The sequence below is a fragment of the Cynoglossus semilaevis genome, chromosome 8 (assembly GCF_000523025.1).
Source record: "Cynoglossus semilaevis isolate Cse_v1.0 chromosome 8, Cse_v1.0, whole genome shotgun sequence".
NCBI classification, from domain to species: Eukaryota; Metazoa; Chordata; class Actinopteri; order Pleuronectiformes; family Cynoglossidae; genus Cynoglossus; species Cynoglossus semilaevis.
In genome coordinates this window covers 16,506,366-16,521,688 of record NC_024314.1, presented here as the reverse complement: position 1 = coordinate 16,521,688, position 15,323 = coordinate 16,506,366, and the positions used below count along the sequence as shown (strand labels likewise).

General features: G+C 46.0%; 1 protein-coding gene across 1 annotated transcript in view; it reads left to right on the top strand.

The window, feature by feature from the left end:
• The window catches only part of lrp6 (low density lipoprotein receptor-related protein 6), a 23,375-nt gene extending 8,942 nt beyond the window's left edge, over positions 1–14,433 (top strand). Inside the window, exons 6-23 of the mRNA XM_008315289.3 lie at positions 1,289–1,685; positions 1,804–1,975; positions 5,108–5,324; positions 5,417–5,706; positions 5,806–6,032; positions 6,157–6,341; positions 6,436–6,762; positions 6,924–7,126; positions 7,208–7,419; positions 7,639–7,829; positions 8,421–8,630; positions 9,273–9,398; positions 9,495–9,740; positions 9,830–9,940; positions 10,041–10,271; positions 10,356–10,492; positions 10,612–10,709; positions 11,039–14,433. Of these exons, the coding sequence (XP_008313511.1) occupies positions 1,289–1,685; positions 1,804–1,975; positions 5,108–5,324; positions 5,417–5,706; positions 5,806–6,032; positions 6,157–6,341; positions 6,436–6,762; positions 6,924–7,126; positions 7,208–7,419; positions 7,639–7,829; positions 8,421–8,630; positions 9,273–9,398; positions 9,495–9,740; positions 9,830–9,940; positions 10,041–10,271; positions 10,356–10,492; positions 10,612–10,709; positions 11,039–11,339 (3,881 nt within the window). The 3' untranslated portion in view covers positions 11,340–14,433. The remainder of the gene's footprint in view (positions 1–1,288; positions 1,686–1,803; positions 1,976–5,107; positions 5,325–5,416; positions 5,707–5,805; positions 6,033–6,156; positions 6,342–6,435; positions 6,763–6,923; positions 7,127–7,207; positions 7,420–7,638; positions 7,830–8,420; positions 8,631–9,272; positions 9,399–9,494; positions 9,741–9,829; positions 9,941–10,040; positions 10,272–10,355; positions 10,493–10,611; positions 10,710–11,038) is intronic.
• Positions 14,434–15,323: the final 890 nt, after the last annotated feature.

Sequence of the window (15,323 nt, the reverse complement as noted above, 5' to 3'; positions counted from 1 at the left end):
GAAAGATAATTGAAGGTTAGAATGGAGTGATAATGATATCGATATGTATCAGAATGGGTTTATAGTGTAGATTACTGGGGAGATTACGTATTCCTGATTGTTCATGATATATGGAGGTAACAGCTGTTTGTTATTTTTGTTTCTGAAAACCAAACGGTTACTCATTCTGGAGTTGGAGAGCTGTGCAGATAAATAGTTCTCAGCACAGACTCTTAACAACTGGCACAGGAACCAAACCCGCTTTGCATCTTCTTCACCTCTCATCTTCATCAGCCGACTGTGGTCCCAGGTCGATCCATTACCACTGTTTGTATGGCAGTGCTGCCCCATGACCCTCACCCTCGAATCCTTGCTCCTCCCGGAGTTATTTACATTTTTTTGCTTCAGCGACCCTCGGCTGCAGAGTCACAGAGCAGCAGAGGCGGAGCAGCTTTTGTGAAGGATGCAGTCACATGACCCGGCTGCAGACAATGGCTCCTTTCACTGCCGGGGTTTAACTGTTTCACTGGAGCTTTTTCTTTCTGTTTTCTCACTGCGCCGCACCGCCGCTGCAGTGAAACGTGGCCACGGGCTGACCTGAGGGTTATTGTTCCAGCGGTCCCGCCACGCCCCTCCCCCGCTGTGGGCACCACACACAAACACACCACAGTGTTCTGTCCAGGACATTGAAACTTTTCTAATTTGCTGCTTTTGTTGGGCATCACCGCAGAATAAACACACTGAGTTTGTTTGGTTTAGACTCAGTGGACGCTGGATCAGGCTGACTTTGGACCCAGGCTCCAACCCAGCAGCCAATCACGGTCCAGATAGTTTGTGCAAAAACGATCACTCCTCGCAGTTCAACCTGTGACATATCAGGCTTCACAAGTCGAGGCCCGAGGGCACTGTTTCAGCACAACTTGCACCAAATGAATGTAATGTAACGTGATGTCAGCGCTCGGCTAACTGTTAGCTGTGTTTAGATCAGAGTGAAGTTTAGACCCAGTGGAGCCTGCTAGGTCGGCTCTGCTCTGGCCTACTTTTACTTCTTCTTCTTCTTTTTTGCCTTTGTTGTAGTTTTCTTTTGTCCACTTTTAGCTCGTCGTGTTTTTTTTGTATGTATTTTAGTCTAACTATAACCCCTTGATGTTTTGCCTCTCGTTGAGGCCTTTTGTCATAATAACGCTTCAGTGTTTAGTACGTGCCATAAGATTCCTTTTCAAAAAAAGTGTTTGAAATAATTGTTTTGAGTGAAGTGAATTTTAATTGATTGGGTAAAAACGTCTTTGATCTCCTGTCCCACCACTAGGTGCGACCCAGGTTCTTCTTTTGGCGAGGCGGACGGACCTGCGGCGAATCTCTCTGGACACGCCTGACTTCACCGACATCATCCTGCAGGTAGAGGACATCCGACACGCAATCGCCATTGATTACGACCCCGTGGAAGGATATATCTACTGGACCGACGACGACGTGAAGGCAATCCGACGCTCTCTGCTGGACGGCAGCGACGCCCAGTTTGTCGTCACCACCCAGGTCAACCACCCCGACGGTATCGCAGTGGACTGGATCGCACGCAACCTTTACTGGACTGACACCGGAACGGATCGCATCGAAGTGACCCGCCTTAATGGGACCATGAGAAAGATCCTGATTTCTGAAGACCTGGACGAGCCCAGAGCCATCGTCCTGGATCCTGTGGCCGGGTGAGTCCAGAACCAGGATTCAAGAGGATTGAGTTAATCTTGAATAAAAAAAACAAGCTGTAAATGCAATTCTTGACCATAGTGAAGTTGACTGACACCCCCCGCTCCTCTCCTGCAGGTATATGTACTGGACAGACTGGGGGGAGGTGCCAAAAATCGAGCGTGCAGATCTGGACGGTCTAGAGCGCGTGGTGATGGTAAACACCTCCTTGGGTTGGCCAAACGGTCTCGCACTTGACTATGAGGAACGAAAAATGTACTGGGGGGACGCCAAGACAGACAAGATTGAGGTCAGTGGTATTTTCTAAGTAACATTTTTGTGTACTGCAGCGTCCGTCAGTGACACTGGGTGAACACTGACGATCTCAGAAGAAGTACGAGGTTTTATATACACTAGATACTTCAAACAGTTGCTTCAAAGAACTCTGGTGATAACGTTCAGCTTCTCATGTCTCCCATCAATCTGGTGCTAACCGGTCTTAACCTTGTCTTTTCAACCATGTCTTGCTTTCTAGTCTTTATCTGTGTGTTTCATTCTGTCCTATCTCCTGTGTGTTATTACTGACGGGTTAAGACTTGTCTCGTCTCCTGTCTCTCCGCCTTGACTCTGCCTCTTACGTCCGTCATCTTTTCATCTGTCTCTCTCGTAGGTTAATGCTCCATGTTCTGTGTGTGTGTGTGTGTGTTTTTTGTCTCCATTGTCTCCTCTCGTGTCTCCTCTTGTGTCTCCTCTCTCATTCTCCTGTCTCTGTAATAAGTTGCATCCTCATCCAGACCATAAACACCGTCTCTGCTACGATTGTAAACAGTCCTGCCGCCTGAGAAAACATGACTCTGACAGTCCTGATCTTTGGTCAGCATACGCCCTCCTCCACCAATGGAGGGGTGGGGGGGTCGGGGGGGGCACGACCCCAAGTGAACCCTGCTCCCTTTGAAGCGAGAACCCCCGCGTCCCACCCAGTGATTCCTGGGTTACCTGGGCAGAGTTTCTGTAGGGTAGTGAAGGGCCTCAGCTCACCCCCCCCCCCCCCGCCCACCCCCCCCCCCCCCCCCCACCTCCTCTTCAGGCTCCTCGGTGGACCCAGTTTCTGTGGTCAGATCCCACATCTGGTTCCAATTGCGGCAGGCGCTCCAGCTGCGGTCAGCTCTGTTTAGAATAGACCAGAATCTGAAACCGTCGCCACAGTGTGGTCACGAGTACCGAACCAGCAGAGGCTCCGAGCCCAGGATGGAAACTTCATCTATTTTTACACACACTCCCTGTGTGTTTGTGTGTGTGTGTGTGTGTACGTGTGTGTGTGGAGGATGTTTTGAAACATGGCATCCAGCCACGCAGAGGCTGTTCTGGAAGCAGCAAATCACGTCGCTCCACGCTGTGTTGATGAGTTTAGGGACCGTGAGCAGTTCAGTGACCTCAGTTTTTTTTCTTCAGATTTTTCTTTTCTCTGGATTCCGCACATTTCTTTACTGTAGAGATGCATTTTTGGAACTTTTTTTATCAGATGTTGAAAAATCCATCAGATCGAACCGTGACAGATTGCAGATTAGATTCCTTTCATGACTTGTACATTTTTGCTAAATGAGCCATAATAATGTTTTACAGTCGGTAAAAAAAACATCCGTCATCGTTAATGTACACTGACACACAACTTTACATCTGTTAAAAATCCCAGTTGATCCTAACAAAGTCCTGGAAAAGTACTGGAAATATTTTCTGGAACTGCGGCAGGACTTCGATGCTCACACCGTTCAGACCTCTTTAACCTGGTTTAAAATGACCATAAACTCTGAGATGAAGATGCAACAGGGCGGCTGTTTTTGTTGTGTATTTGTCTGGTAAATAAAAATGATTCTTTTCCCCATGTTGTAGAAAACAGTAAAAAATGACCAGTTTCTATGCGCCACAATGACGTCATCATCAAATATCCGTGTTTATAAAGCACTTTATTTTCATGAATGACCCAATTATCCAGAGTGTTCTTATTGTAGAAGCTGAAATCATTCAAATTATTCCAGATAGAACTCACTCATACTCGTTGATTATCAATATTAGTTCATTTAAAAGAATCCTCCTCAAAAACCAGTTCTTCTGTCAGAAAAACTGTAGTACTGGAGTATAGTGAACTGACAAGGTATTGAGTTCCAGTGTTTAGACGTACAGAAATCCCGGAACTGATGTCCAATTATGTGGAAACAGGACCCTCATGTTATTCTTATGTGAAAGGGATCAGGACTCAGACTGGTCAGAGACTCCTGTGATCCCTCGCCACAACCAGGACTCCCAGCGTTTCTACCCTCCGTCCTGATCCAACTTGACGGCAGCGGAGAATAAGTTTGATGAAGCTTCAAACTGAAACCACTGAAGCGGGAGACAGGAAACGGAGTTCAGAGCAGATCTGAGATCAGATTCTCGTTCTCGCTCCTTTTAACTGGCTCCAGCTCTGTGACGTCAGCCCCTCTTTGAGAGACAGGAAAGGCAGGAATATGGCAGCCACATGTTGACACCGTTTGTTTGCTCCAGCTGTTGCTTCTAATTAGCTCCACTGCAGCATGCTGCTGGGTCAGCAGGGTCTTCACAGCACGATCGCTGTCAGCATCTGCTGCGTCTCGGTGTCCCTGAACGGTGAACGCAGAGACAGCAGTAACGTCTGGGGTGCTTCCTAGTCTGAGAAGAATCACAGGCTGTGTCTGAAATCGCCCCCTACATCCTACATAGTGCACTACATCGGGGGCACGCCATTTTGTAGTAGTGCCCGAAGGTTTAGAGCAGGGGTGTCAAACTTAGTTTGGTTCAGGGGCCGCATACAACCTGATCAGATGTCAAGCAGCCCAGACCAGTATGATCATAATCTAATTAACTATGAATAACAATAAGTCCATGTTTTTCCCCCTTTGTTTTCATGCAAAGAATTACAAGAATATTAGATATTTATTATTATTTATTCATATTTAATTAAATATAACTTTACAAAAAATATCCTGAACATGAAGTGTTTGTTAATTGCTTTGTTTTCAAAGTTCATCAAGCGGGCCGGCTTGAACACCTTAGCGGACCAGTGTTGGCCCGCGGGCCATATGTTTGACACCCCTGTTTTAGAGAGTAGAAGTTGTCCACCGTAAAGGGCACTCCAACAGATCACTGTGAAATCTAGTGCACGTTCGGTGATCACTACCCAAGCAATATATCCCATCATGCATTGCAGTCGTGAGTCGAAGAGGAACAGTGTCCTTCTGTCCATTCTAATTGCCCTGTACAAAATGCTGCGTGTCTTTTACCTGGCTTCATCCGACAGAAATGTAAATTCTCAGAGCTAAAAGTCTCTGTCCTGAGGATCGTAGCAAAGACACTGGCCTTAAAAAGAGCAGAGATGGACCGACCATCCGACCACACATAACCCTAACCCCCTCCGTCTCATCTCCAGGTGATGAACTTGGACGGAACGGGTCGACGGGTGCTGGTGGAGGACAAACTCCATCACATCTTCGGCTTCACGCTGCTGGGCGACTTCATCTACTGGACGGACTGGCAGCGACGCAGCATTGAGCGCGTCCACAAACACACGGCGGAGAGAGAGTTCATCATCGATCAGCTGCCCGACCTCATGGGCCTGAAGGCCACCAATGTCCACCAGTGGGTTGGTGAGTCCACGTTTGGCCTTCACACTCCTACACTCAGTGTGTCTCTCTAAGTCAGTCTCCTAAGTCAGCGTGACTCTGCTGTGTTTCATCAGGAACCAACCTCTGTGCGGAGAACAACGGCGGCTGCAGTCACCTCTGTCTCTACAAGCCCACGGGCGTCCAGTGCGGTTGTCCCATTGGCCTGGAGCTCATCGCCGACATGCGCACATGCATCGTCCCCGAGGCCTTCCTGCTGTTCTCCCGTCACACCGACATCCGCCGCATCTCACTGGAGACCAACAACAACAACGTGGCCATCCCGCTGACTGGCGTCAAAGAGGCGTCGGCGCTGGACTTTGACGTGACGGACAACCGTATCTACTGGACGGACATCACACTGAAGGTGAAGATGGACAGACAGATGTTTGGTTCCCCACTTGATTTTTTTTTTTCCTTCAAGCTTATTAATAAAGGTGTCTAATCTAACCTTTGACCTCTGCAGACCATCAGCCGGGCCTTCATGAACGGCAGTGCTCTGGAGCACGTGGTGGAGTTTGGCCTGGATTACCCAGAGGGCATGGCAGTGGACTGGCTGGGGAAGAACTTGTACTGGGCCGATACCGGAACCAATCGCATCGAGGTTGCCAAACTGGACGGGCAGCACCGCCAGGTGTTGGTCTGGAAGGATCTGGACAGTCCAAGAGCACTGGCTCTGGATCCGGCCGAAGGGTAAGTGACTAGAACAGAGTAGGAGACAAGAATACAGTAGAGTTCAGTACTGACCGAGCAGAGAAGTAAAGAACGAAGTAGAAACTGAGAAAAAAAACTGACCCCGACTTTATCGTCCCCATAGCTACATGTACTGGACAGAGTGGGGCGGGAAACCAAAGATCGACCGCGCAGCGATGGACGGGACAGGTCGCATCACGCTGGTCGCAGACGTAGGCCGAGCCAATGGTCTCACCATAGATTATGCCGAGCGACGCCTCTACTGGACCGACCTGGACACAACGCTGATCGAGTCGTCGAACATGCTGGGTAACTGCTGACACAGCGAATAACAACAATCATTATGAAAAAACAGATTTTCTCACGTGAACTCATCTTCATCTCGTCGCTGTCATGTCTCCAGGTCAAGAGCGTGAGGTCATAGCTGATGATCTCCCTCACCCCTTTGGCCTCACCCAGTACCAGGATTACATCTACTGGACAGATTGGAGCCAGCGCAGCATTGAGCGCGCCAACAAGACCAGCGGCCAGAACCGGACCGTGATCCAGGGCCACCTCGACTATGTCATGGACATCCTCGTCTTTCACTCGTCTCGACAGGGGGGCTGGAACGCCTGCGCCTCCACCAATGGTCACTGCTCCCACCTGTGCCTCGCCGTCCCCGTCAACAGCTTCGTGTGCGGCTGCCCCGCCCATTTTTCTCTCAACTACGACAACAAGACCTGCAGTGGTGAGTTTCAGCGTCGGTCGTCCAGGGAGAACTCCTTGAAGACTGCTATATTCCTGGTGGTCTTTTAAGACTGCCCGAGAAGACATTTAGGCCTTTATAATTGTCCTCAAAATCCAAAGCAACTCCAAGACTTTTCCTAACAGTTTCCTCTTTTCTCTCAGCTCCCACGTCCTTCCTGCTGTTCAGCCAAAAGACGGCCATTAATCGTATGGTCATCGACGAGCAGCAGAGTCCTGACATCATCCTACCCATCCACGGCCTCAGGAACGTCCGCGCAATCGACTATGACCCTCTGGACAAACAGCTCTACTGGATAGACTCCAAGCAGAACGTGATCCGCCGAGCGCAGGAGGACGGGAACCAGGTGAGGTTTGGTTTATGGTTTGTTTTTAATGTACAGCTAGAGCTATGAGCAGCTGACCTGGTGATCTGTCTCTGTCCACAGAGTATGACGGTTGTGTCCAACTCCCTGGTCGCACCCAGTCAGGGGCTGCAGCTGTACGACCTGAGCATTGACATCTACAGCCGTTTCATCTACTGGACCAGCGAGGTCACCAATGTCATCAACGTTACGCGCACAGACGGCAGCAGAGTGGGCGTGGTGCTGAGAGGAGAACACGACAAACCTCGAGCTATCGTAGTAAACCCGGAGAGAGGGTGAGTCCTCTAGTTAACAACAGCCTGCGTCTGTGGTTCCTTAGTGTAGCAGTTAGCACGCCTGCCTTGCAGAGAGAGTACTGGGTTTGATTCCCAGAGGAACCACACACCCCTAAAGGCGCCTCCGGTGGCAGCCAGTATCATTTGCAAAGACTCACACTGTGAATTTTCCCAATGTGGGACGAATAAGGGACTGAATTATTCGTCGATCCTCTTCAGGTACATGTACTTCACCAACCTGCTGGAGCGATCGCCCAAGATCGAGCGAGCAGCTCTGGACGGTACAGAGCGGGAAGTTCTGTTCTTCAGTGGTTTGGGGAAACCTGTCGCTCTGGCCATCGACAACGAAGTAGGGAAGCTGTTCTGGGTCGATTCCGACTTGAGACGCATCGAGAGCAGCGACCTCTCTGGTGAGTATAAGGACTTACACATGTCGGCAAGGGTTCCTCACAGGTTCTTGGGAATGATCAACTAATCAATGTCAACAGGTTCCTGATGGTGGAACAGGAAGTTTTTAGCCACTGGTCAGATCTGAATGTCTGGTGTCATTCAGTCAGGTGAAGCTAGTGCCCCCTGCAGGACAGTTAGATTAGAATTCTCCCTCCACCACAAACATTATTGCTGTCTTAGGTACATTAGGTCTCTTAGTGACATCACTTATTGGTGATCAGCTGTGATGTCATCACAGTTTAAATGCACAAATAAACAATTAAATGTTATCTTTCAATTTAAGTCTGTAAAAGAAATGATCAAAAGAAAGAATTAAAGAACCTGAAGCAGCAGCTGTAACGGTGTGTAGATGAAAGTTAATGCTGATGTCGATAACATGTTGTGTCTGTAGCTGTGACGTCACTGACCTCCGTGTCACTGTCCTCCTGCCTCCCCCCCGCTCCATCCCAGTCTTTCTCACCCATTTTGTTGCCTTTGTTCCTGAAGTTTTTTGCCCGACAACCTTGTTTTTTTGTTTATCCCGATGGCTTTTTTTCCCAAACCTAATCCAGGGGCCAACCGTATCGTCATCGCCGACTCCAACATCCTGCAGCCAGTGGGTCTCACTGTCTTTGGGAACCACTTGTACTGGATCGACAAGCAGCAGCAGATGATTGAGCGCATCGACAAGACCACCAGAGAGGGACGTACCAAGATCCAGGCTCGCATCGCTTACCTGAGCGATATCCACGCTGTGCACGAGCTGGACATGAGGGAGTACAGTAAGTTAAAGGTTAAATATCTTGAGCTGAATCTGGTTGTGGAGAAATACGGTCTTTGGACTGTTTTGTTGGTTCCATAGTGTAGCGGTTAGAACGCCTGCCTTGGAAGCAGAGAGCAGAGGTTCCTGGGTTTGATTCCCAGAGGAACCACGTGTTTGGCGCTTGCTAGGGGCAGCCTGTTAACATCATATCTGCTGCTAAATCAACAATTTCCCAAATATGGGATCAATATAGTGTGAATTTATTTAATATATGTGAAGTGGCCCAGTGCTTGGTCTAGAACAGACATGAGCAAACTAAGGCCCGGGGGCCACATGCCAGTTCAGCTTTTTAATCCGGCCTGCCAATCTTTTCCAGTTTATATAATGTATTTATATCATCATTATACTTCTGCCTTTTCCCTGCAATGCCCACGTTTCCCCATTAGATGGAGTAGAAAATGATGAGTGAATGATGATGAGTAGAAAAAACCATGTCATTTATCTTAGTTTACTCCTGACCCGGCCCTCAATTGTAGAGAATTGCGGCCCGAGTCAAAAAGTTGTGAAAAGAAATGATTCCTGCATTTCAAGGCTTTTGATTGGCCAGTAGCCGTTGAAGAATAAATTCAGGAAATAATTTTGACCTTAAATCCACCTTCAGGTAAACATCCTTGCACGTGGGACAACGGCGGCTGTTCTCACATCTGCATCGTAAAAGGCGATGGAACGACGCGCTGCTCGTGTCCCGTTCACCTGGTGCTGCTGCAGGACGAGCTGTCCTGTGGAGGTGAGGGAATCGAACACGCCTACATGTCTCTTATGTCCTTTAAAATCTCAGTTTTGGCCTGAAGACTTACTTTCTGCGTCTTTATTACGTCGACAGAACCTCCCACCTGTTCTCCTGAGCAGTTCTCCTGTACGTCCGGTGAGGTGGACTGCATCCCACAGGCGTGGAGGTGCGACGGTTACGCCGAATGCGACGACAAAAGCGACGAGGACAACTGTCCGGTCTGCTCGGATTCGGAGTTTCAGTGCGACAGTCGGCAGTGCATCGACCTGAGCCTGCGCTGCAACGGCGAGTTTAACTGTCAGGATCGATCGGATGAGAGCAAGTGTGAAGGTTTGGCAGGTAAGAGGCAGAGACGACGGCGACAACACAAACCTGCTGTGGTCAAATCCACTCTTATTTCACTTGTCCTTGTCCTTGTCCTCTCTCAGTGCCTTGTCCTCTGGACCAGTTCACTTGCACCAACGGTCAGTGCATCGGAAAACATAAGAAGTGCGACAACAACATGGACTGTTCCGACAACTCGGACGAACTGAGATGCTGTGAGTTTGAAGCCTCTACTCCCTCCTCCTCACGGTCGCTTCTTCTTCCTTCCACCGTAACGTCATTTCTCTTCTTCTTCTTCTTCTTGTGTGTTTCCAGTTACCACCGAGGAGCCTCCTCCTCCTGCCAACACCACCATCGGGTCCATCGTGGCCGTGGTCATGGCTCTGTTTGTGGTCGGCGCCGTCTATTTCGTCTGTCAGCGCGTCCTTTGCCCGCAGATGAAAGAAGACGGAGAGACGGTCACCAACGATTTCGTGGTCCACGGGCCGTCGTCGGTGCCTCTGGGATACGTACCGCACCCGAGCTCGCTGTCCAGCTCGCTGCCAGGTCAGTAGACCCCCGGAGTGATGTCATGTTATTCCTCCTCCCTGCAGAAAGGAGGCGCTGATGTTTATGTTACACCCTTAACAGGAATGTCCAGAGGAAAGTCCGTGATTGGTTCCCTCAGTATCATGGGCGGGAGCAGCGGACCGCCGTACGACCGCGCGCATGTCACCGGGGCCTCGTCCAGCAGCTCGTCCAGCACCAAGGGGACGTACTTCCCCCCGGTGAGAAGAAGCCGCTCTGTCTTTGTGTCTGTTCACGTTGTTAGGACCTGGGTTTGTAAACAGTTAAATGAAAACATGTTTATTTTCCTCACGGTTGTTCGTTGATGTCGTCGTTTCAGATCCTGAATCCTCCTCCGTCTCCGGCCACCGTTCGTTCTCAGTACACGCTGGAGTTTGGTTATTCCTCCAACAGTCCATCCACTCATCGCTCCTACAGGTGTCTTTCTCTTCAGTCTCCTTATCGTCACACTGTTAACAGTCATTTATGTGGATCTGGCAACCGGCCAGAGGTCACTCAAGGTCATCGGAGTGAATTAGTGAAGTTGAAAGTGAACTAATTAGAAATCTGTTTTTGGCTTTTGACCCCATTTTGACATCACTGCTTTTCAGAGACATTTTAGTAGCAGTCACATGATCCCAGCTGTCAGTCACTAATGAAAAAACAGTTATATTTTTAACCAATTACCAGAGCATGGGTGTCAAACACACACACACACACACACACAGTTCCAACCCAACTAAACCTGAGTGTATCTGTCTCCTCAGCTACCGGCCCTACACCTACCGTCACTTTGCTCCACCCACTACACCCTGCAGCACCGATGTGTGCGACAGCGACTACACTCCGGGACGTCGGGTACCACTAAAGTCCAGCACCACAGCTAAGGGCTACACCAGCGACCTCAACTACGACTCGGAGCCTTGCCCTCCGCCGCCTACGCCACGCAGCCAGTACCTGTCGGCGGAGGAGAACTGCGAGAGCTGCCCTCCGTCGCCGTACACCGAGCGTAGCTACTCCCACCACCTCTACCCTCCGCCCCCGTCGCCCTGCACGGACTCATCGTGAGCCGAAAAAGGCCCTGTCCCCCCCCTCCGCACAGCTCCGCCCCCTCACTGTAAATAGCAATTGTGCATATACCAGGCTAAAAAACGGGAACGAGAGACTGACGTGACGGAGGAGGAGGAATAGTGGCCGTTGCAGGAGACAAAGAGAACTGCAGCTGCGAACGTTTGTACATTGACAAAAGAGAAAAAAATCATATTTATATATTTTCTATACAGTGTTTACTGATGACATCATCGTGGTTTGTATTAAGAAATTTGTACATTTTTTTAAGAAAAAAAAAGCTTTTATTACAAAAAAAATCACTACAAACATAAAATGCCTTAAAGGAGAAGGAACGGCGGGAGGTCAAAGGTCGGGCTTTATCTGATGCCAAATAAACAGAATCATCACACAGAGACGGCAGCAGCAGCGACGGGAGCAGTTCAGCAGCCTTTTTTTGTTACCATGGTAACAGTCAGAGGAGAAACGAGAGCTTCATCAGATCAGTACGGATGAAGGTTGTAAAGTAAAGGCACATATTTATGGAATGAATAACTATGGAGGTCAAGGGTCATTTTTGATGGTTCTGATGGTTGGATCTCAGGAGGTCCAGGGGAAATGACCTCCCCCCAACAACAAGAGATTGAGTGGAAGCCCAGAGAGGACACGTCTGGTTCAAGAGACTCAACAACCGGCCTGGATTAATTATTTGAAGAAAAAAAAAAACATAAGAACACGTCGGATGGTCGTCATCTGCCCAGGTCACGTCTTCAGAAGCTCAGAGAAAAGAGAACAAACAGGAGCAGAGAATTCACCGCAGCCCAGAACGGATCAGTTCTTTTCTGTAGTCCTAAAACCAGGTTAAGTCGACTGAGGCCCGCGGAGGAGCGATTACCATCGATGGAAGAAAAAGTAGAGAAAATAAATCTGTGACGTTTCTCTCTGAGCTTCTGAAGTCTCATCCCATCAAAGGAGCCGGCGTCTGGAGCATCTGTAACCTCTGCTCCTCCAGCCTTCCTCACCTCCTGTCCTCTCTGAGCTCCTCCACCCTGAATCCACCGTCAGTGAGGCGAACAGCTGGAACTTAAACCAAAACAAACGTTTTCACTTTTTTGACTCCTCATCTTTTCACTCTCCAAAACAAGGAAAAGTCTGACGTCATCCAATCACATCGTCCTGTTTTGTCTTCTGTTTCTTTTTTTTTCCTCCTCCACCTCTGCAGGAGGAAACACAAAATCCTGTGCCTGAACATTTTCACACTTTGATATTCTTTTTTTTAATTTTTTTTTTTTTTTAAAGATGACGTTGTTTACTCTGAGGACAAACAAACAAACAGGACTGGAACTCCATGAATGCTCTCTATAGTATTTTTGTACCACATACTGTGTAGATATATAACCTATTTATAAGCTATTTAGAGAATCAATGTAAATCTGTCCATTGAACTTAACTTTTCATTCCGTCTTTAATTTTTTTTTCTTTTTAAATAATGTCTCACTATATTTTTTTACAGAAAAACAAAAACAAACGTACAGACGACAATCTCATATCACTGCATGAACCGATGCTTCAGGGTTTATCTGGGTTTTTTTTTTTTTTTACTTGTCAGGCGTTGAATCGACAGCAGCTGGTTTTATCATTTTATCTTCCCCATGTTTCTAAATGTTTTACAGGAAAAAAAGAGGAAAAAAAACAAACACCAGCACAAAATAGACAATCCAAGGATTTTCAGTTGCTGACATTCGGAGACGAAACCACGTTCTTACAAAGTAGATCAAAATACTTTTATATCTGTCTCCCTTTTAGCGTTGTAGTTCTGTTCTTACGTAAAATGAAAAAAAAAAGTTTAATTACTGAATCCAACAAACAGTTTGTAACACGATCTATATCTAAACTGCTGCATTTTTACGAAAAAGTAAAGAAAAAGACTTGATGGGTAAGAATTAAATTGGTTTTAAAAAGTCATTTGTATGAAAAAAAATCCTACATTTTAACATTTTTACAAAAAATACTTTTTTTATGTACTGATCCCATCAATTCATCTGAGGCACAAAATTAAAAAAAATAAATTTTAAAAGAAAACAGTGACAGCATAAAGTAAAGAGTTATATTTTTACTAAAAAGCAAATTCGTTCAAATGTGTTAAATGTTTAAAAAAATGTTTTTTGGGTCTTTAATGACTTCTACAATAATCAACAAAAAAACTCAGAAATTCAGGAGAACACGTTTGTAAAAAAATGTTTTTCTAAACGTTTTCAAATGTACTGTAAAATGTGTCAAAACAATAATACTAGTGCCATAGAGTGGACGTCAGAAACACTTTTTACCACTACTGTACTATTATCCATGCAAGTTACTACTTCTTTTTTGGAAAATCACAAACAATAAAACTAGTCAAACCTATGGAAGCCCTCTGACACGTAAACCTGTTCTGTTGAATTTTGGCCGCTGGCTGACTCCGTACATCCTCCTCCACAACCGTCAGCTGATAAAAACACAACTAAGCTGTTTGTATACGCACACACGCACACAAAGCAATCAAAATTAAGAGAGGTTCTCATCTGCAAACTGCACTTTACAGGACTGTTTGTTTGGTTTTTTTTGTTTGTTTTTTTTTTGTTTTTTTGTGCGGTACCGAGGTGTTTGTTGAGCAGCTGGAGGAAAGTTGGTTAAAGACAAATGTATGGAAGCAAAAAAAAAAAAGAAAAAATCTGATTTTAAAGATGGATTAGTGGAGTCTGGATTACGATGGGTTCTTTTTTTGGGGGGGGGCAAATTTTTCCACAGACTTTGAAGACTGTTTCTTCAATAGTCAGGAATCATTACACATTTGTTTTTGCATGTGTGTGTTAGCAAAACATACGAACTGTAAAAATTGTTAATAAATGAAGACAAAAAATGTAGAAATTCAAATCGTTTGAATTATTTTATTTCCAAAAACAATCGGATTTTAAAAAAGAAAATGTGAAACTGTTAACATCAGTTTTCTCAGGTGCATTTTTTTATCAAAACATTATGATGTTAACAAATAAAAACCCCAAAAGCTCCTTAGACATATGAGAAACAGAATGTGTTTAGAAAATCTATTTAAATGAAGAATATAGAAAGAGCACATCGAAAAAAAGTTAATTAGAAATGACCAATTTTAAGTAAAAGGACTTACATTTTTTTAAAATTTTGATTTTAAATTTTTACATCAACTTAAGCTAACAGTCATTTATAAATGTTTTTGACACAAATAGATTAAATAGATGCTAAATTGTATTTTGATATAAAATATATGCTGAGTCAATCCCGCCAAAGTAAAAGCTCCAAAAGTATTTTTTTCTGTCTTATCAAAATTTTAAAGCATATTTTGAGAATCGCTGTTCTCTGAATCAATGATGCGGTAACTTCTTTGGTAAGTTTGACTAAAATCAAGTCGGTCCAGACTCTGATGAGGATTGATGTTGTTTAAAGGTACATTAACGTTTTGGAGATCTGAGAGAACTGAATCTGTTGCTCACCTGGGGCGATTTTTTTCTTGGACTGTAAATTGTCCTGTTTGTTACAGAGAGTGAAGAGTGAAAAGAAAGGAAAAAAAAAAAAAACGTTTAAGAAAGTGAAAAGTGACAAGATTACAAAAAGCACTTTTGTCTTCAGGTTGTAAACAGGAAGCTGTTGTTTTAAGTGGGTTACGTCTTTGTGTTCTTCATCTGTCTGTGTTCCCATGGTGCTTTGTGAGAACATTTGTGGCGTTGATTCTGTTTTTTCTCCAATGAACCACTGAACATGTGTGGACACATGGATGTGTACAGCGTATCCAGCTGCTGCATAAGCTGATGTAACTCTTGATGCTGATGTTTATTTCTCTTCTGTTCAATATAAATGAGTGAACTTTCAAATGTGAGTGTCTCTGTGTCTTTGCTTTCCCACTGAAAGTGAATGTAAACAAACAGGTTGTAATTTGTCCTCGACTTCTGATTGAAACATGAAACCAGAAATGGTAACCACAGGGTGGCGCAG